This window comes from Pelodiscus sinensis, chromosome 32, assembly GCF_052426305.1.
Source record: "Pelodiscus sinensis isolate ZL-2025 chromosome 32, ASM5242630v1, whole genome shotgun sequence".
Classification (NCBI taxonomy): Eukaryota; Metazoa; Chordata; order Testudines; family Trionychidae; genus Pelodiscus; species Pelodiscus sinensis.
The window spans coordinates 16,056,001-16,074,868 of record NC_143083.1 but is presented as its reverse complement, the minus strand read 5'-3'; the positions used below and the strand labels follow the sequence as shown (position 1 = coordinate 16,074,868).

General features: G+C 63.0%; 1 protein-coding gene across 3 annotated transcripts in view; it reads left to right on the top strand.

Moving 5' to 3' along the window:
* The window catches only part of TLE2 (TLE family member 2, transcriptional corepressor), a 33,647-nt gene extending 15,260 nt beyond the window's left edge, over positions 1–18,387 (top strand). For all 3 annotated transcript variants that reach the window (XM_075902553.2, XM_075902552.2, XM_075902555.2), the window contains 12 exons: positions 1,594–1,695; positions 3,186–3,230; positions 4,804–4,944; positions 7,107–7,242; positions 12,615–12,775; positions 13,087–13,163; positions 13,681–13,930; positions 15,458–15,705; positions 15,982–16,129; positions 16,340–16,490; positions 16,996–17,072; positions 17,719–18,387. In XM_075902553.2, the coding sequence (XP_075758668.2) occupies positions 1,594–1,695; positions 3,186–3,230; positions 4,804–4,944; positions 7,107–7,242; positions 12,615–12,775; positions 13,087–13,163; positions 13,681–13,930; positions 15,458–15,705; positions 15,982–16,129; positions 16,340–16,490; positions 16,996–17,072; positions 17,719–17,826 (1,644 nt within the window). In that variant the 3' untranslated portion in view covers positions 17,827–18,387. The remainder of the gene's footprint in view (positions 1–1,593; positions 1,696–3,185; positions 3,231–4,803; positions 4,945–7,106; positions 7,243–12,614; positions 12,776–13,086; positions 13,164–13,680; positions 13,931–15,457; positions 15,706–15,981; positions 16,130–16,339; positions 16,491–16,995; positions 17,073–17,718) is intronic.
* Positions 18,388–18,868: the final 481 nt, after the last annotated feature.

Genomic DNA, 18,868 nt, shown 5'->3' with positions numbered 1-18,868 from the left:
GCAGCGCAAACAGTAGACGGTGGCTGGGGATTTTCCATTCCTGTCATGCCTCATTATCTCCCAAGGGGCGGAACTGCCTTCAAGTCCAGGCACTAAGGGAGGCCGCGTTACTCAACTGTTGTTTTAATTTAGCCCCTACACAAACAGCTCTGCACAGAGCCAGCGCTTCCTCGGCTGGGGGCGGAGCAGGGGGTGGCTCTTCTGCCCCCCCTTTCCTTCTGGAAAATGTTTATTTAAATAGGTCATTTATGAGGCCCACCTGCTGCACAGATCTGTCTGCATGTGCTGGCTGGTATCTCTCCTTGAAGTGACCCCTCCCCCCCATCCAGATGCCGGCAGCCAGGCTGCGCTGGCTTTGGCAAGGCTCGCTGCGGCCTCGCGGGGCGGGTGGGCTGATCAGCCCTCTCTCCCGTCAGTGCAAGCGCAGAACCCGCTGTGGAAATGGCATGCGGTGTCTGGACAGTGTCCGTGCCCCGCGGCGGGGGGCATGGGGCAGAGAAGGAATATTGGCATGGGCTTCCGGCTCTTCAGGTTGTTCTTGCCAATGTTCCCTCTACTGGTTTCCATCCCTGTGCAGAATAAATGTTGTTATGTGCACCAAGGCACGTGCAGATGTGCGCACCACTAGTAGAAATATATGCTGCCAGCCATGGGCGCTCTGCTCATCAGCTGGGGAGCCTTTGACTCTGGTGGGTGGCAGCTTCCAGGGAACCATGGGAGCTAAGGGCAGAATGTGAAACTGACGAAGCGATTGGTGAAGGCCTTTTCAAGGAGATCTCTGAGCCCTTGATAACCAGTCAGTGAATTCAGCCTCCTGGTCTCCCCCCTCCGTGGGAGGCAAGTAAAGAGCATCGCCCTGATTGTGCAGATGGGGAAACTGAGATGCAGAGAAGCAGTTTGCCTGAGTCAGTCCAGGACAGAAGTTGGCCTGGAACCTTGGAGTCCAGACTCCCCACCCTGCTGCTCTTGGTAGCAGAACTTGGGAGTCTGGACTCCCTGATCTATGTTTGACCCTTAGACAAAATCCTGCCTCCCTGAGCCAGGAGCAGGACCCAGGAGTCCTGTCTCCAAGTCCCCTTCCCGCGCTAACCTTGTAGGTTGCACTCTGCCCCAGGGGCAGGACTAGAACCCAGCATCCCGTCTCTGAGTACCCGTCTCTCGGGCCAGGAGGATAAAACCCGCCTCCCCCTTTTTATGTGCGGGGTGATTTTGCACAGTGCCAGCTGGCGCGTTTGTGGGGGCAGGTCACAGGGGCTGAGGGCATGAGCTGGCAGGGAGGGGGCAGGATGGGGCTCCCAGGGAGGGGGCAGGATGGGGCCAGTGCCAAGCCACTTTCACCCCGGCTGGCAGGGAGATCGGCTGAGCTGCGGAATCGAAAAGACCCTGGATCCCAAGTCTCTGCCGGCCTCTGAGGGGGGTTCAGATGCCGGGGTCCATCCTCCACCCCGAAAGGAGCTGGGCCACGCATGCTGCCAGCCGTGGGCTGAGCCTGCTCCCCTTGGCCTGCCGGCAGGAAGCTGTGGGAAGTAGCTTGGCAGCTGCTGGGACTCTGGCTGGGCATTAACTCGGGCTCCTCTTGATTTGCCGGAGCAGAGCATTTCCGCCTCCCCTCCCGAGAGCCTGCAGGACGAGGAGCGGCCGGGCGGCGCGGGGGTCAAGCGGAAACGGGAGGAGAAGGACCTGCCAGGACATTACGTGAGTGCGGTGCAGGGGACGCGCCAAGAGAGGCAAGGGGAGGGGCCTGCTCAGCCGTCCCCAGACTCTCCCGGTTCAGTGGGTAGGGCACCGCGCTGGGCGTCTAAGGGCCGGAGTTCTAGTCCCGGCCCTGCGGGGTGAGGAGCCGGATGCCTGACGGGAGGGAAGGCTGGGGAAGTGAATCAATCGGGCAGCATCCCTGGGCAGGGATGGGCCTTGCTCACAGACATCACTTGGCTTCCATGTCAATGAGCCAGATTCTGCTGGGGCGACCTGTCGTTGTGCCAGTTTCCTGGTGAGAGTCCGGCCCGCGGGTGGGAGCGCGTGCATCCCAAGAGAGAGCCCTGGGTTGGGGGACGTCCCTGATGCTGTAGCCACAATGGGTTTGCTGGGGCAGTCTTGGTGCGACCGAGACCCCCCCCCCCCCCCCACATACACACAGGAACCTGGGGGAGCTTGAGTCCCTACTGGAGTCTTTGGAGGCAAATGGAGAAGAGCTTGGGCTTTGTCCAGAACAGAATCTCTACTCCAGCCTCTCTCATTAGGGGGTCACATAGACAGGTAGCATTGCTCAGTGGTTAGTGCACTGGACTGGGGCTTGGGAGACCAGCATTCTTTTCTGACCTGCTGGGCGACCTTGGTTAAGTCACATTGCCTCTCTGTGCCTCAGTTTCCCCTTGCTCTGTCTGGTCTAGACTGATTGCAGCCTGACCATCTCTCGATAGTTGTATGTACAGCACCCAGCACAGCAGCGCCCCAGTCTCAGCTGAGAGCGTTTGGCTCTGCGCTAACACTGCTAACGATTATACCCCTGCCCTGCCTGTGGCTGTTTTTAATGTTGGCTGGAGGCTGTGGGATTTGTCTCCCAGATGCTGCAGGTGCTGTGGGGGAGAAAGCCGAGAGATGATGATTATAACAAAACCAAAGTTCCACCTGCTCCAGTGCCGATGGGGGTAGGAAATAACGACTCTGCAGCGCTTTGTAACCAGACGGGACTTTTCAGCCTTATGTACTAGCTTGAAAGTGCTGCAGAAAATATTTGGGAAACCGCCTTAAAAAAGAATTCCACAAGGAGACCTTAAATCCGAGGGACTTGTGGGTCTCTGCTCAGCTGACAGACTGCTTTTGTGGGGTCAGATCCAAAGCCCCTTGAGTTTGGCAGGGAAACATTCCCCTCGTTTCCATGGGTTTCAGGTCAGAGAGACATGCCAAGAGTGTGGCAAGATCATAAATACCCCTTGGGTTTTTCTAGTGGTTTCCATCTCTTAACATAAAACAAAGGACATCCGTCTCATCAGTCCCATTTTCCAGATGGGGAAACTGAGGCAGACAGCGGTGCCGTAACTGCCCAGTGGCAGAGCTAGGACTAGATCCCAGGTCTTCTGAGTCACACTCAAGTGCTTGAACCACTAGGCAACACTGCCAAGATCTGGCCTGTGTCGGTGTTTTGCTGTTTTAATTGTTCCTTGCTCTGTTTCCCCCACTGGCAGGACAGCGACGGGGATAAGAGTGATTATAACCTAGTAGTGGATGAGGTGAGTGAGAAGTTTTTAATTAGATCTCCTAAGGCCATGTCTAGACACGCAATGTATATTACGGTAGCGGTACTGGTACAGCTCCAGTCCAGGATAGGTCAGTATAAAAGTAACAGCTACTCCGAAAGGGGAATGAACTCGAGTGGTGTATGGCCCCGCTCGCAGCTGTCCCCATAAAACCATATCTGGGTACTGGTCTGAAATCTGTGTCTAGACCAGGCCTGATGGTAAGTGACGGCAACTCCTGGGCAGATTCACACCTCTCACGGTCCAGCGAAGAGCCACAAGAATGATGAAAGGTCTAGAAGCCATAACCTGGGAGGGAAGACGGAAAGAGTTGGGTTTGTTTAGTTTGGAAAAGACGACTGAGAGGGGACGTGAGAGCAGTTTTCAAGTACATCAAAGGGTGTTACAAGGAGGAGAGAGGAAAATTGTTCTCCTTGGCCTCTGAGGACAGGACAAGAAGCAATGGGCTTAAACTGCAGCAAGGGAGGTTTAGGCTGGACATGAGGAATAACTTCCTACCTGTCAGGGCAGTTAAACCCTGGAATAAATGGCCCAGGGAGGTTGTGGAATCTCCACCATTTGAGATATTTAAGAGCAGGTTGGACACACACCTGTCAGGGATGACCTAGATCCGTGTTCCCTGGCATACCGGTGAGCCGCGGGGCAGTCGGAGATGGGCCGCGGAGAACAACAGAGTTCAAAATGGCCACGACTTTTCCCCCCCCCTCAATAATCTTCCCCCCAACCCTATATATATATATATATATTTTTTTTTGCTCAATAACTTTTCCCCAGCCTCTTTTTTTCTTTTTTTGCTCAACAAAAAGTCCTTGGTGTTCCTCATAAAAACAATTGTTGTTTGGGTTCCTCCGTCTTAAAAAGCTCAAGAAACACTGATCTAGATGGTGCTGTGAGGGCAGGGGACCTCTCAAGGTCTCTTCCAGTTCTAGTGTTCTAGGACTCTACGATCACAAGTCTTGTGATTTTTGCTGGTGTTCGAGAAGCCCCCATTCTGGAAGTCACGTGAACGCATCAGAATCAAGTTTTCTTTAAAAACAAACCAACCAACCCTCAGTTTCCAGCCTTCCTGACTGTGGGGAGAAGCTGGGACACGAGACCTCGGAAAGGCAAAGAGAAAGAACCCCAAAGTTGTTATTTAAAAAAAATCTCACCATGACTTTCTGGGCACGTGAGGTCGGCAACCTGGAGGTGTCTGTCCTGGACACTCGACTGATTTGCAAACAGTCGTTTTGTCTGCCTGGTTGATTATATTGTAGCCAATCAGCAGGCGTTCCCCACTTCTCCCAGCCAATTGCATTAAGAGAGAGCAAGCGAGAATGAATGTGGCTTTGCAATTTGCCTGGGCATTGAAAAGACGAGCCGATTTTCTCCTGAACTTGTGTCCCTCTGCAAAAGCAGGGCTGGATTCTGCTCCCCCACCTGCGTAGCTCTGACGCTTGGGCTCAGACCGGCAGGAGGAGAGCCGACTGCTGCTGGCCCTGCTGGCTGTCTGCGCTGGGTGCCAGTTCACTCCTTTCTGAAAGCTCTGTCGTCTTTCCCGCTGCAGGATCCGCCGTCTGAGCCCAGCAGCCCTGCCCATGCACCCAGCGCCAAGCTCCCACCTGCCCGCAGGGACATGCCAGAAAGCCCTGCCTCCCTGGCCTCCAGCCGGAGCGCCACACCTCTCAAAGGGAAGGACCAGAGCCTGGTAAGGTGATGGGCTGCAAGCTGCAGAGGCTGTGGGATGGGGAGGGGACCCCCAGTCTCGCAGGGGGCACTGCCCCTGGTGTCTCTCCTTGCTGCAGCCGAGTGCCTGGCCAATGGGTCTGCGATTGGCACCTTGCAGGCGAGGTGCCGGGAGGTGCCCCGGCTGAAACTCTGGGTCAGGGAAGGAGATGCTGCCCCCACAATCCCGCCTGCTCCTTTCCTCATGACAGGCAACTGCGTGGGCCCCACTGGCCCTTAACCCCTCAAGCCCTTCGTGAGTGCCCATCCTGTTACTCCCTGCCCCCCACGTCCCTGGCCCTGCCAGCCACCAGGAAAGGACCCTGCCCCCATCCTGCACTGCATTTCCCCCAGCACCCCACATCCCCATGCTGGTTCCCTGCCCAGGGGGCCATGGACTGGCAATGGGGTAAGCAGGGTGTGGGGGGCACAAGGGGCATGCGCCCCCAAACGGAGTGGGCAGGAGGGTGCCAGGCCAGAGTCTCTGGGCGTCTGGGGGAGGCAGGAGTCTAGCGCAGCAGAAGGGGTCAGGCCCCCCCACACACACTCACCGGCAGGAGGGGGTGGGACTGCCCCCATCATCAGCTGGGTCCCTGTTGCTCTGCTTCCCCCCCACCCCTCTCATCTCCCAGGCTGCATTGCTCAGGGGAGGGGGCTGGGAACGAGGCGGGGCCAGGGCGGAGGGGGGTTGTCCTGGCCCTTCCCTGAGCTGGGGGGGCAGTGACATGGCCAGTGGCCCCCTCTCCCCAGTAGCTCCTGGTCGTTGGAGGGATCAAGTCGGGCTGGCCAGGTAGAGAGATGGGGGAGGGCGCGACACGCTGGGTTTCTCCTCCTGACACTCCCTTCCTGCCCATGCTGCCAGGGTCCTTCCCTCCGGCTCCAGCCCTGAGCGCCTGCCAGAAGCCCAGGAACCAATCCCCAGAGGGTTAACCCTGCAAGCCACAACACACTGCAGTCACCCCGCTCAGCATGGCCCCTGGAGGGCCTCCCCGCACTCCGGGTTAAGGGCGGGGGAGCGAGAGGGAAGGCTTGTGGGGGCTTTGCTGCCTAGTGGTTGGAGCAGGAGGGGCCTAGGAGCCAGGACACGCGGGTTCTGTTCCTTGCTCTTTACTGACTCGCTGCCCCTCCTTGGGCCAGCCAGTTCCCCGCCCCGGGTCTCGCCTCAGCCCCTCCGTACCACGTGTAACGCCTGGGGGAGCACCAGCAGGCCCTGACCAATGAGCCTAGTTCGTGAATCCTGCATCCCTGCTATCGCTGGCGCCCCCCCCCCCCCCCCCCCCCCCCGCGGCCTGGCAGGCGGCGCGTGCCGGTCACGGCGCTGGTCACTGGAGCCCGGCTCTGCAGGTATTTTCCATTCGGCTGCCTGCAGAATTCCCCTGGGCTGCGCCGCGTGCTGCGCAATCCATCGATTGGCCCCGCGGCCGCCTGCTTCGCCGATTGAAACATCAGCAGGCGAGCGGCCTGGGAGCGAGGCTATTGATTGCACCGTCAGCCCTAGCCTAGCTCCCACGGGGAGGAGCGAGAGGGTCCAGCAGGAGCAATCTGCCGGCTGCAGGGGTTCGGGAGCCTTGTTAGCGCTGCTGGCCTTTCTCTGGGACAGTCTGATTGGGGCAGGCAAAAGGCCCTGAGTGGTGTGAGCTTTGCAGCCTCCACTTGGATTTCCACCCGAGGAAGGCAGATCTGGGATCGTGCAGCGGCACCGCCAGCAGGGCAGGGTGGCTGGGAGAAGGGCCCCATCCTGCAAGGGGGCTGGTTGTCAGAGATGGGCCCCATCCTGCAAAGAGCTGGTGTGCGCAGCCCGGGGGTGGGGGCTGCCTGCAGTTGCTCTGTGTGGGCATTACATGGAGGGGGGGTTCTCTTTGGGAGTCAAAACTCTGGTGGTGGGTGTCCCAGCTCCAGGCAGGAGGGGGCTCCAGTCCTAGGGGTGGACGCTGTGCGAGGGGCTGGGAGCTGGGACTCGTAGGTTCTGTACCAAGCCCAGCCACGGAATCTCTTTGTGAACTTGGACAAATGTCACTGCCGCGCTGTACCTCAGTTTCCCACACTGGGGTGGTGAGAGGTTTCATGGGAGCCAAGGTCGCGTTTGGGGGTTCTTGGCTAGCAGGGCACCGTGAAAAATGCCTCCCTATCTCCTTTCCACTGTAGAACGATGTCTCCGCCAACACTCCCGCCTCCAAGTCCTCCAGCTCCTCTCCACCACGGGACTCCGTAACGCCCGGCCCCAGCTCGGCCTCCCACCTCCGGCAACTTTCCTCCAAGCCGCCTGCTACCGACACCATCAGTGAGTCTCTCTAAGGCGTCTGTGTCCTTCTGAGACACTGCCTGGCCTCATCACAAAGCACATGTGTGCGTGCAGGAGTGGGTGGTGTTCTGTACACATCAGCTGATGCAGTCACCCATGTACAGGGCTCTGGATTTCCACCTGTATCACAGCCAATTTTATGAAAGTGATTCTGCTGTGGAATACAGTGTGTCAGTCACTTACACTGACAGGCATGATGCATCAAGGTGCCGGGAGCCTGCTGTGGCATGCAAGGCCCTCCTTGCTTCTCGGGTCTGGGTCCATCATATGGTTTGTGTCAACTGGTGGGACTCACTGCTGCAGGAATTCAGAGCCACAAAAATTGAATCTGTATTTTGGAAAGGGCTCCACATTGTTTTCTGACTAATCATATTTCTGGTTCTGCATGTGAAAACAAGGCTGAGCAAGGCACATTGGCTGGTGGGCTCAGGAAAGAGCTGGCAAGGGAAGGTTGTCTTTTAGGGACTGCTCTGCCACAGACTCTTTGCATGGCCTAGAGCAAATCATTTAGGCCCAGATCTTCAAAGGCACCTAACTCAAGTGTCTAAAGACCTTTGAGTATCTGGGCCTTAAGCTCCCTGTGCCAGCCGTGAAAAAGAGATTTCAGGCATTTCATCTCCTGTGTTTGCGAAGTGCCTAGTAACAAAGGGCCCCCGGGGTTGGGGCAGGTGGGACCCTGGGATAATGATACAATTATTGGATCCTAATGTATTTGCCTCCCCACCCAAGGCGAATGTTGCAGGAGGGCCGGGGGAACCGGGGAGGCCGGGGGGGGCCGCCTCTCCTTCTGGCACATCAGACCCTGACCCCTCCCAGAGACCAGGGTGCTGTGAGCTGGCGCCGGATTTCTCTGTGGGGTTGTGCGTGTGTGGAGTGGATTTCTCTGTGGGGTTGTGCGTGTGTGGGGTGGATTTCTCTGTGGGGTTGCGTGTGTGTGGGGTGGATTCCTCTGTGGGGTTGTGCGTGTGTGGGGTGGATTTCTCTGTGGGGTTGCGCGTGTGTGGGGTGGATTTCTCTGTGGGGTTGCGCGTGTGTGGGGTGGATTTCTCTGTGGGGTTGCGCGTGTGTGGGGTGGATTTCTCTGTGGGGTTGCGCGTGTGTGGGGTGGATTTCTCTGTGGGGTTGCGCGTGTGTGGGGTGGATTTCTCTGTGGGGTTGCGTGTGTGTGGGGTGGATTCCTCTGTGGGGTTGTGCGTGTGTGGGGTGGATTTCTCTGTGGGGTTGTGCGTGTGTGGGGTGGATTTCTCTGTGGGGTTGTGCGTGTGTGGGGTGGATTTCTCTGTGGGGTTGCGCGTGTGTGGGGTGGATTTCTCTGTGGGGTTGCGCGTGTGTGGGGTGGATTTCGCTGTGGGGTTGCGCGTGTGTGGGGTGGATTTCTCTGTGGGGTTGTGCGTGTGTGGGGTGGATTTCTCTGTGGGGTTGTGCGTGTGTGGGGTGGATTTCTCTGTGGGGTTGCGCGTGTGTGGGGTGGATTTCTCTGTGGGGTTGCGCGTGTGTGGGGTGGATTTCGCTGTGGGATTGCGCGTGTGTGGGGTGGATTTCGCTGTGGGGTTGTGCGTGTGTGGGGTGGATTTCTCTGTGGGGTTGTGCGTGTGTGGGGTGGATTTCTCTGTGGGGTTGCGCATGTGTGGGGTGGATTTCTCTGTGGGGTTGTGCTTGTGTGTCCACAGCAGTGGGGAGCAGCCCGTGGCCGCGTGTGGCCCATTGGGTTCTACGTGTGGCCCGCGAGATGTTTGGTTGCCGTGGCCCCCGTGCCACTTTCCACGGGCTTCTGTCCATAGCTTCTCCCTACCAGTGCGACTGAAGGGACACGCACGGAAAGCCCGGGCCCGGGAAGCGAGGTGCAGGCTGACTGCACCCAGCGCTGACCGTGAGAGCCGGGCACTGCCCCTGCACCCAGCGCCGACCGTGAGAGCCGGGCACTGCCCCTGCACCCAGCGCCGACCGTGAGAGCCGGGCACTGCCCCTGCACCCAGCGCTGACCGTGAGAGCCGGGCACTCCCCCTGCACCCAGCGCTGACCGTGAGAGCCGGGCACTCCCCCTGCACCCAGTGCTGACCGTGAGAGCCGGGCACTTCCCCTGCACCCAGTGCTGACCGTGAGAGCCGGGCACTGCCCCTGCACCCAGCGCTGACCGTGAGAGCCGGGCACTTCCCCTGCACCCAGAGCTGACCGTGAGAGCCGGGCACTCCCCCTGCACCCAGCGCTGACCGTGAGAGCCGGGCACTCCCCCTGCACCCAGCGCTGACCGTGAGAGCCAGGCACTCCCCCTGCACCCAGCACCGACCGTGAGAGCCGGGCACTCCCCCTGCACCCAGCGCTGACCGTGAGAGCCGGGCACTCCCCCTGCACCCAGCGCTGACCGTGAGAGCCGGGCACTCCCCCTGCACCCAGGGCCGACCGTGAGAGCCGGGCACTCCCCCTGCACCCAGCGCCGACCGTGAGAGCCGGGCACTCCCCCTGCACCCAGCGCTGACCGTGAGAGCCGGGCACTCCCCCTGCACCCAGCGCCGACCGTGAGAGCCGGGCACTCCCCCTGCACCCAGCGCCGACTGTGAGGGCCGGGCACTCCCCCTGCACCCAGCGCCGACCGTGAGAGCCGGGCACTCTCCCTGCACCCAGCGCCGACCGTGAGAGCCGGGCACTCCCCCTGCACCCAGCGCCGACCGTGAGAGCCGGGCACTCTCCCTGCACCCAGCGCCGACCGTGAGAGCCGGGCACTCCCCCTGCACCCAGCGCCGACCGTGAGAGCCGGGCACTCCCCCTGCACCCAGCGCCGACCGTGAGAGCCGGGCACTGCCCCTGCACCCAGCGCCGACCGTGAGAGCCGGGCACTGCCCCTGCAACCAGCGCCGACCGTGAGAGCCGGGCACTCCCCCTGCAACCAGCGCTGACCGTGAGAGCCGGGCACTGCCCCTGCACCCAGCGCCGACCGTGAGAGCCGGGCACTTCCCCTGCATCCAGCGCCGACCGTGAGAGCCGGGCACTCCCCCTGCACCCAGCGCTGACCGTGAGAGCCGGGCACTCCCCCTGCACCCAGCGCCGACCGTGAGAGCCGGGCACTCCCCCAGCATCCAGCGCCGACCGTGAGAGCCGGGCACTCCCCCTGCACCAGTCACAGCGCCGACCGTGAGAGCCGGGCACTGCCCCTGCACCCAGCGCTGACCGTGAGAGCCGGGCACTGCCCCTGCACCCAGCGCCAACCGTGAGAGCCGGGCACTCCCCTTGCACCAGTCACAGCGCCGACCGTGAGAGCCGGGCACTGCCCCTGCACCCAGCGCTGACCGTGAGAGCCGGGCACTCCCCTTGCACCAGTCACAGCGCCGACCGTGAGAGCCGGGCACTGCCCCTGCACCCAGCGCCGACCGTGAGAGCCGGGCACTCCCCTTGCACCAGTCACAGCGCCGACCGTGAGAGCCGGGCACTGCCCCTGCACCCAGCGCCGACCGTGAGAGCCGGGCACTGCCCCTGCACCCAGCGCCAACCGTGAGAGCCGGGCACTCCCCTTGCACCAGTCACAGCGCCGACCGTGAGAGCCGGGCACTGCCCCTGCACCCAGCGCCGACCGTGAGAGCCGGGCACTCCCCCTGCACCAGTCACAGCGCCGACCGTGAGAGCCGGGCACTGCCCCTGCACCCAGCGCCGACCGTGAGAGCCGGGCACTCCCCCTGCACCCAGCGCCGACCGTGAGAGCCGGGCACTCCCCCTGCACCCAGCGCTGACCGTGAGAGCCGGGCACTCCCCCTGCACCCAGCGCCGACCGTGAGAGCCGGGCACTCCCCCTGCACCCAGCGCTGACCGTGAGAGCCGGGCACTCCCCCTGCACCCAGCGCCGACCGTGAGAGCCGGGCACTCCCCCTGCACCCAGCGCTGACCGTGAGAGCCGGGCACTGTCCCTGCACCCAGCGCTGACCGTGAGAGCCGGGCACTCCCCCTGCACCCAGCGCCGACCGTGAGAGCCGGGCACTGCCCCTGCACCCAGCGCTGACCGTGAGAGCCGGGCACTCCCCCTGCACCCAGCGCCGACCGTGAGAGCCGGGCACTGCCCCTGCACCCAGCGCTGACCGTGAGAGCCGGGCACTCCCCCTGCACCCAGCGCTGACCGTGAGAGCCGGGCACTCCCCCTGCACCCAGCGCCGACCGTGAGAGCCGGGCACTGCCCCTGCACCCAGCGCTGACCGTGAGAGCCGGGCACTGCCCCTGCACCCAGCGCCAACCGTGAGAGCCGGGCACTCCCCCTGCACCCAGCGCTGACCGTGAGAGCCGGGCACTCCCCCTGCACCCAGCGCTGACCGTGAGAGCCGGGCACTCCCCCTGCACCAGTCCCAGCGCTGACCGTGAGAGCCGGGCACTGCCCCTGCACCAGTCACAGCGCCTACCGTGAGAGCCGGGCACTCCCCCTGCACCAGTCCCAGTGCCGACCGTGAGAGCCGGGCACTGCCCCTGCACCAGTCACAGCGCCTACCGTGAGAGCCGGGCACTCCCCCTGCACCAGTCCCAGTGCCGACCGTGAGAGCCGGGCACTCCCCCTGCACCAGTCCCAGCGCTGCTCCGGGGCAATCCGCACACCCTGCAAACTCCTGCCGCACGCGGGCAGAGAGCGAAAGGGCCCTGGGCCGGGAGACTGGCTTGTTCTGACACTCGGCTGCCCCTGCAAGGCAGGAGGTCACTGGTGCTCCCGCACTAGCCTGAGCTACCCAGCGCCGCGGCCCCAAGGCGTTAGATGCCCGGGGCTAGTTTCCAAAGTGGGATCTGAGCAAGGCATGGAGACCTGGCGCCCTGGTCTATGCTGCCCAGTGATGCCGGCGGAAGGGCGGGGGCTGGGCGTGGATCTCGATAAGCCAGTGGGACCCGAGAGGAGAAATCTCCTGGGCTCAGCTTGGAACTCGCTTGCTTAATTCCGTCGGAGCCCGGTTTAGAGGGATTTCAGAGCCTCGCCATCCAGGGCAGGAAAGGCCGCGTGGCTCGGGGCCGCTGGCCTGGCACTCACAAGACCTAGCTGCTATTCTTGGCTCTGCCACTGATCCACTGGGTGACCTTGGGCACGTCCTGCCGCCAGTCTGTGCCTCGGTTTCCCCTCCTCCCCTTTGTTCACCTTCCCTGCGACCTTTGAGGCTGCAGCTGTCTCACCGTGTCTCTGTACAGCCTGTAGCACAGCAGGGCCCAGACCTCAGCCAGGTGCCTCAGTTCATGGTGCCGCTGTGGTACTGCACACAAGCTCTTGACTCACAGAGCTGGCTCTCCGTGCGCCCAGGCTCAGCCCCAGCTGCCCATGGCCCACACTGGGGCAAGGTGGGTGACAAGCACCCAGGCGTGCTGCTCACGGCTGCCTCTCTTCTCCCACCCCGCAGCTCTGCGCAGCCCCCTGAGTGTGCCCAGCACCTACCCAGCCTCCTTCGGGGTGGTGCCTCACGCCACCCTCAATGGGGAGCTCGCCGCACCCAGCACGTACGTGAGCATCCACCTCTCGCCGCAAGTCAGCGGGACGGTGATGTACGGACGGTCCCCTCTGGTGAGTCGCGCCGGTGCCCGCGCAGCCCCAGCGGGGGGACTGGGTGCAGGGCATGGGCCAGTCTGCTCCCATGGGGCACCTCTCCCCGGTGGAACGGGGCTGGCCGGGGCGCCCTGCTCCTGGCCCAGCTGTGCAGCCCGCAACAGCGGAGCAGAAATTGGCCCTTGGGAGGGACCCTGGTGTCAGCTGTGCCCCCCGCCCTGTGATGTTCCTGCAGGAGAGGGCGTCCTCCCCCAGCCTCGGTGCCGGGGGTCCCTACGGCCCCTCCCCGGCGCGCCGCTTTGTGGACTGTGCTCCCTTGGCCTTTGCAGGTGGCTTTTGAATCCCACCCGCACCTGAGGGCGTCCACGGTCTCCTCCTCTCTGCCGGCCATCCCCGGCGGGAAACCGTAAGTGCAGACGCCTCCGGGCAGGGGCTGAGGGCGGGGGGGGGGTGGAATTGGTGAGGGGAGGTGGCGGGATACGGCGTGTCCAAGCTGCCACTGGCCTATGGCACCAAACAGGCCATGGCCACGCTGCTGCTTCGGGGAAGGCTGGCCCAGTAGTCGGCACCGTGGTGAGACTCCGTATCCCTGGCGTCGATTCCCTGCTGGGCCCCCAACTCCCTGGCTGAGTTGCTGCCTCGCTCTCGGACTCAGTTTCCCTATTGGGATGCTGAGGTTTACAGGCCTGCCCTCCCTCCTGGACCAATACACTACAGCTGGCCGAGGCTTACCTACTGCGACAGTAAGGGGGCTGGGTATGTACCTGCCTGGAGCGGCCCCTCCGCTTCCAGCCTCCCCTGGCAGGGAACCCTAAGCACAGCCCGCTGGAAATGACAGGACAGAAGGGGCTGAGCGCGTTATGCCCAGGAGGGCTGCATGTCTCTAAGCCCTGCCAGCTCACCCGCCTCTCCTGCTCCTCCAGCGCCTACTCCTTCCACGTGAGCGCCGACGGGCAGATGCAGCCGGTCCCCTTCCCGCCCGACGCCCTCATCGGCACCGGCATCCCCCGGCATGCCCGCCAGCTGCACACCCTGACCCACGGCGAGGTGGTCTGCGCCGTCACCATCAGCAGCTCCACGCAGCACGTGTACACGGGGGGCAAGGGCTGCGTGAAGGTGTGGGACGTGGGGCAGTCTGGGGCCAAGACGCCTGTGGCGCAGCTGGACTGCCTGGTAAGGGGGGGGGGCGGGTGTGCGGGACGTGAGCTGCAGAAATGGGTCAGGGCTTCGTCCTTAGCCCGGCAGGGACGCAGGGAGGAGGCTGCTTCTGCTGGACCCAGCATGCTTCCTTGCTGCCCTTGAGGACCAGGTCCCTAGTGGGGAGGTTGCCATGGCTGCGGGGACGCCAGCCGAGGATTTGGCCCTGTAGCCAAAGGCAGGTGCTATGCACTGGAGATTGTCAGTGTAGTGAGCTGGCGTGGCACCTTCCCAAGGCCCCTGCTGTGGGTCCTAGGCTTGGCCTTGCACCCACCGAGGGCTGGGCCCTGCGTAGGTCCCGCTCTGCTCCCCCAGGAGCGTGTGTGCAAAGCCCAACCTTCATGTCCCCTGCCTCAGTTTCCCCACGGAGCCAGCACAGGAGCCTTGCCCACATAGTGGTGTGAAAGGGCGGGGTGGCGCTGAATGCGCGGCTGCATCCTCAAGACGCGGGGAGCAGCAGGGCCTGGCATGGCTCCGCCGCTAGAAAACCCTCGTCACAAGCAAAAGCCATTAATAATTGAGCTACCCCGGGGCCCTGCTCATTAGCACGCCAGCGACACCGGCGCCTGCCCTGCCTGGACGGCGCTGCGCAGCGGGGTGTGACGGCTCGTCCCTGCAGCACTTGGGGGTGTCCCTGAGCATGGGGAACAGCTCAGGCTCGGCCACGTGCAGAACCGCCCTGGTGTTTGGGCTCCTGACCTGAGCCACAGACCGGGGGAGGGGCGCGTGGCGGAAGCCGGTGGCCTAAGCCAGCTGTGCAGGAAATGCCCAGTCCAGTGCAATTCCTCACGCCCTGGGTGGCCCTGCCAGTGGCCCAAGCGTGGCAGGGCTAGGCCTGCAGCAGCGGCAGCCTGAGGGCTGGTTCCGCACAGCCAGGCCGGGCGCGTTGCAGGAAGGGTGGGCAGGCTTTGCTGTCCCTCCCATGCCACAGCGTAATGGAGGGTAAACAGGCCAGTGTCCATCGCGGGGCGCTGGCAGCCTCAGTCACGAGGAACAACCAATGGGCTTCTGTAAGGAGTTGGCCGGGGCTACAGGAGAGTGGGGTTAGTTCCTCGCTCTGCCACAGACTCTCTGTGTGGCCTCAGGTGAGTCATTTAATTGTCCTGCCCCTCATGGTCTTGACACAGCCAAAACCCCCAGGCCGTTTTGCCAAGGGCTGTAGCCCCCTGGCAGTGGGCAGGACACGGGTCAGCTTGGGGGTGGCAGCAGAGGTGGGGACCTGGGACTGCTTTGGAGTAAGGTCGAAATTGCTTCAGGGCCTGCAAAAGTTTAGAGCCCTGCAGGGGGAATTCCACCAACCTCCACTGAGGCCTGGCCCAGGCGCCTCCTCCCAGGACAGGTGGCACTGGGCAGGCACAGCCTGCGGCTGGCACCTGGGGGCTGAACCAAAGTCTGCTGACTTCGGGGGAGACGTTCCCCTGAGCCTTGAGGGGCACTAGATCGCCCCCCCCACACACTCTGCAGTGACTGGCTTCATGGGCGCTGCTCCCGCTCCGTCCCCAGAACCGCGACAACTACATCCGGTCCTGCAAGCTCCTCCCGGACGGGCGCAGCCTCATCGTGGGGGGCGAGGCCAGCACCTTGTCCATCTGGGACCTGGCCGCGCCCACCCCCCGCATCAAGGCGGAGCTGACCTCCTCGGCGCCCGCCTGCTACGCCCTGGCCATCAGCCCTGACGCCAAGGTCTGCTTCTCCTGCTGCAGCGACGGCAACATCGTGGTGTGGGACCTGCAGAACCAGACCATGGTCAGGTGAGCCCCCCTCCCCCGCACCTCCACACAGCCCCCCTGCCGGGCCAAGTGGGTGACCCCTGGTGCTTGCAGCTGGCTGGTGCTGCTCACACTTGGGGTGAATGGGCTGCGGGTGTGGGCCCTGCAGACCCAGACGCTGGTCAGGTGAGCGCTGGGCATCCCTTCCCAGGATGCATTGCGGCGCTGCTGGAGAGGGGAGGTGCTGCCCTGTCCCTGGCCACAGGCCCCTAAGCTGCAGCAGGCGACGGCGCCTGACGGCCCCTCTCTCCCCTCCAGGCAGTTCCAGGGCCACACGGACGGTGCCAGCTGCATCGATATCTCCAACTACGGCACCAAGCTGTGGACGGGGGGGCTGGATAACACGGTGCGATGCTGGGACCTGCGGGAGGGGCGCCAGCTGCAGCAACACGACTTCAGCTCCCAGGTGGGTGGGCCATGGCAGTGTTCCCTCTAACGCCTTCCATCCATGTGCGGAATGCATTTTGTTGTGTACGCTGATGTGCACGGCGCAGCTTACGGGGAACATTGGCCAAGGGGCACCAAGCGCCGGAGCGGGTGGGGAGGCCACTGTGCTGCGCTCGCCCCTCCCTCGGAGGGACCCGTTTCCTGGTGCCTGATTCTGCCCTCTCCCCAGATCTTCTCGCTGGGTTACTGCCCCTCGGGGGAGTGGCTCGCCGTGGGCATGGAGAGCAGCAACGTGGAGATCCTGCACGTGGCCAAGCCGGAGAAGTACCAGCTCCACCTGCATGAGAGCTGCGTCCTCTCCCTCAAATTCGCCTCCTGCGGTAGGAGTGCAAGCGGAGATACGCGCTCAGGCCGGCCCAAGGGCTGCACAGCCTAGTGGGTAGGGCAGTGGCTGAGACTCAAGAATAAGGTTCTATTCTGGGCTCTGCTGCTGGCCTACTGGGTGACCTTGGCTCTGGGCCTCAATTTCCCCTCCCCCCTTTGGGGCCCTAGCTCGTTGGGGCAGGAGCAGTTTCACGTCCTGTCTGTGCCGCCCTGGCACGATGGGGACCAGGCCTTGGCTGTGGGCTGGCGTTGCTAATGCCACCCAGTCTCATGTCAGCCTGACGGCAGAGCTCGGGGGGGGCTGGAGTTGGGCTCAGTGACCATCTGCAGGACACAGAGAGGAGCTGGGCAGGGCATGGAGGGCTGCGTGGGCAGGACTGGCCACCGTGCGCACTGTGCGGCGGGGAGTCGACCCTGCCCGTGCTGGGCATTAGATGCCCCTTTGCTGGCTCTCGCCCACGCGTGGCCCAGCCCTGCTGACCGCAGGCTCTCCCGCCGCAGGTAAATGGTTCGTGAGCACAGGGAAGGACAATCTGCTGAACGCCTGGAGGACGCCCTACGGCGCCAGCATCTTCCAGGTGGGGAAGGGCACGCTGCTGGGAGGTTCAGGGCAAACCGGCCAGGCTGGGAGTGAGAGCAACTGCCCAGCCCGTCTGGGGCTGCCCGGTAGCCAGAATGGACCCTAGTGACCCTCTGGGCCAGAGGGCTGGCTGAGACTTATGGGGCCCAGGGCTGAAGCCAAGCAGGACCCCACTGGCCAGCGCCAAAGCCCTCGGGTTGCAGCCCGCAGGTGTTGTTACTCTCCCGACCCGGGCAGTGGGGCTGGGGCCGGCTCACCCTGCGGCCCCCCCGCATGGGGCGGTGCAGCCGCTTGGCGTCAGAAGGGGCCCGCGGTGCGGTGAAACGCACTAGGCCCACGTGGCTCTTCGGCCAGGTGAGTGTGGCTAGTTTGCTAGAGCAGGAGCCGCTATCGTGGTTCCTGCTTTTGGCCCCCACGGCTCCAGTTCGACCCCCGGCGCCTCCTGAACTAATTCCTCTAACCCGGAGCGCCAGGTTACGCAGTGGCCGGCTTTCCCTGGGGCCGACGGGCCTTCGGCTCCTCCGAAGGGCTGGGCTCCGAGTTTAACTTGTCTCCTTTGCCACTGGCCTGTCTGGCCCTGCTCTCCCCCCCTTGCTATCCCCATGGGGGCAGGGTCCTTCTCCTAACCGCCCCTCCCCTCTCAGTCCAAAGAGTCCTCCTCGGTGCTCAGCTGCGACATCTCGCTCAACGACAAGTTCATTGTCACGGGCTCGGGCGACAAGAAGGCCACGGTCTACGAAGTGGTGTACTGAAGCGTGTGCGTGGGGGGCGCCCGGCACGCTGGCGTGGAGCAGCCCGGACCGAGCTGTGCCTTGCCCGCCACCCCTCCCCTCCCGCGGGGCAGCCTTGCCAACCACCGCTGAGGCCTGCGAACTCGCCGCACCCCAGGATCTGGCCCCGCCCCACCACGCAGCTGCAGGGCAGCCCGAGCACCTCCTGCTGTTGTTCCCGGCTCGGCCTTGGGGCCCCCTCGCACCGTCTGCAAGGGGCAGGGCTACGATGCCCCCGCACCCAGCCGGGGTGGAAGGGAAACAAGACGGCTCGCTTCCATTCTGTATCTTCCATGGGCGCAGATGGGGGGCATAAAGACTCTGACCAGCTCGGCATTGGATGGAGAGACGGGGACCGATCTGACCTCCTAGCGCCGGCTGGATCCCAGGGCAAAGAGGGACGGTGGCACGGGGCAGGTGCTGCCATGGTCACGCAGTGGCCTGGCCCTGCTCCCCCGTGAGTGCTACTGAGTTAAGACACTGGTTCTCTGGTGAGGAGCCAGCTGTAATTTCTCCCCAGTAAATACAAGTACGTAACCAGCAGCTGATGCAGCACTGATGTCGGGCAGTGGGGCTTGGCCTCGTGGCGGGGGATTAGCATGGGGGCCGTTCAGCACGGGGAGAAGAGGGGTGCAGGGCAAGCTGTGGGCTGCTAACAAGGCAGCTCCTTACAGGAAGGGAGCTGGGGGGCTAGGTGTTGAGCTGGCCCTTCGGCAGGCTGGGTGAGTATCCCAGCTCTGCTACTGCCTTCCTGGGTGGCCCTGGGCAAGTTACTTCCTCTCTTCAGGCCTCAGTCGCTCACCTGGAAAATGGGGCTAATCCATCCCTTCTCCCAGGCTTAGAGAAGGCTGCCGTGACTGCATGACCTCCCTCTCGTCGGCAGATGCACAGAGCCTAGCACGCCCCCATTTTAGTGGCAAACGGTACAAGTGACTATAAATGGTACAGCCGCAGGGGCTAATCAATGCAGTGTTGGCCCCACGGCTGGGGGAAGCAGGGGTCTGGCCACGCAGGGAATGATGCT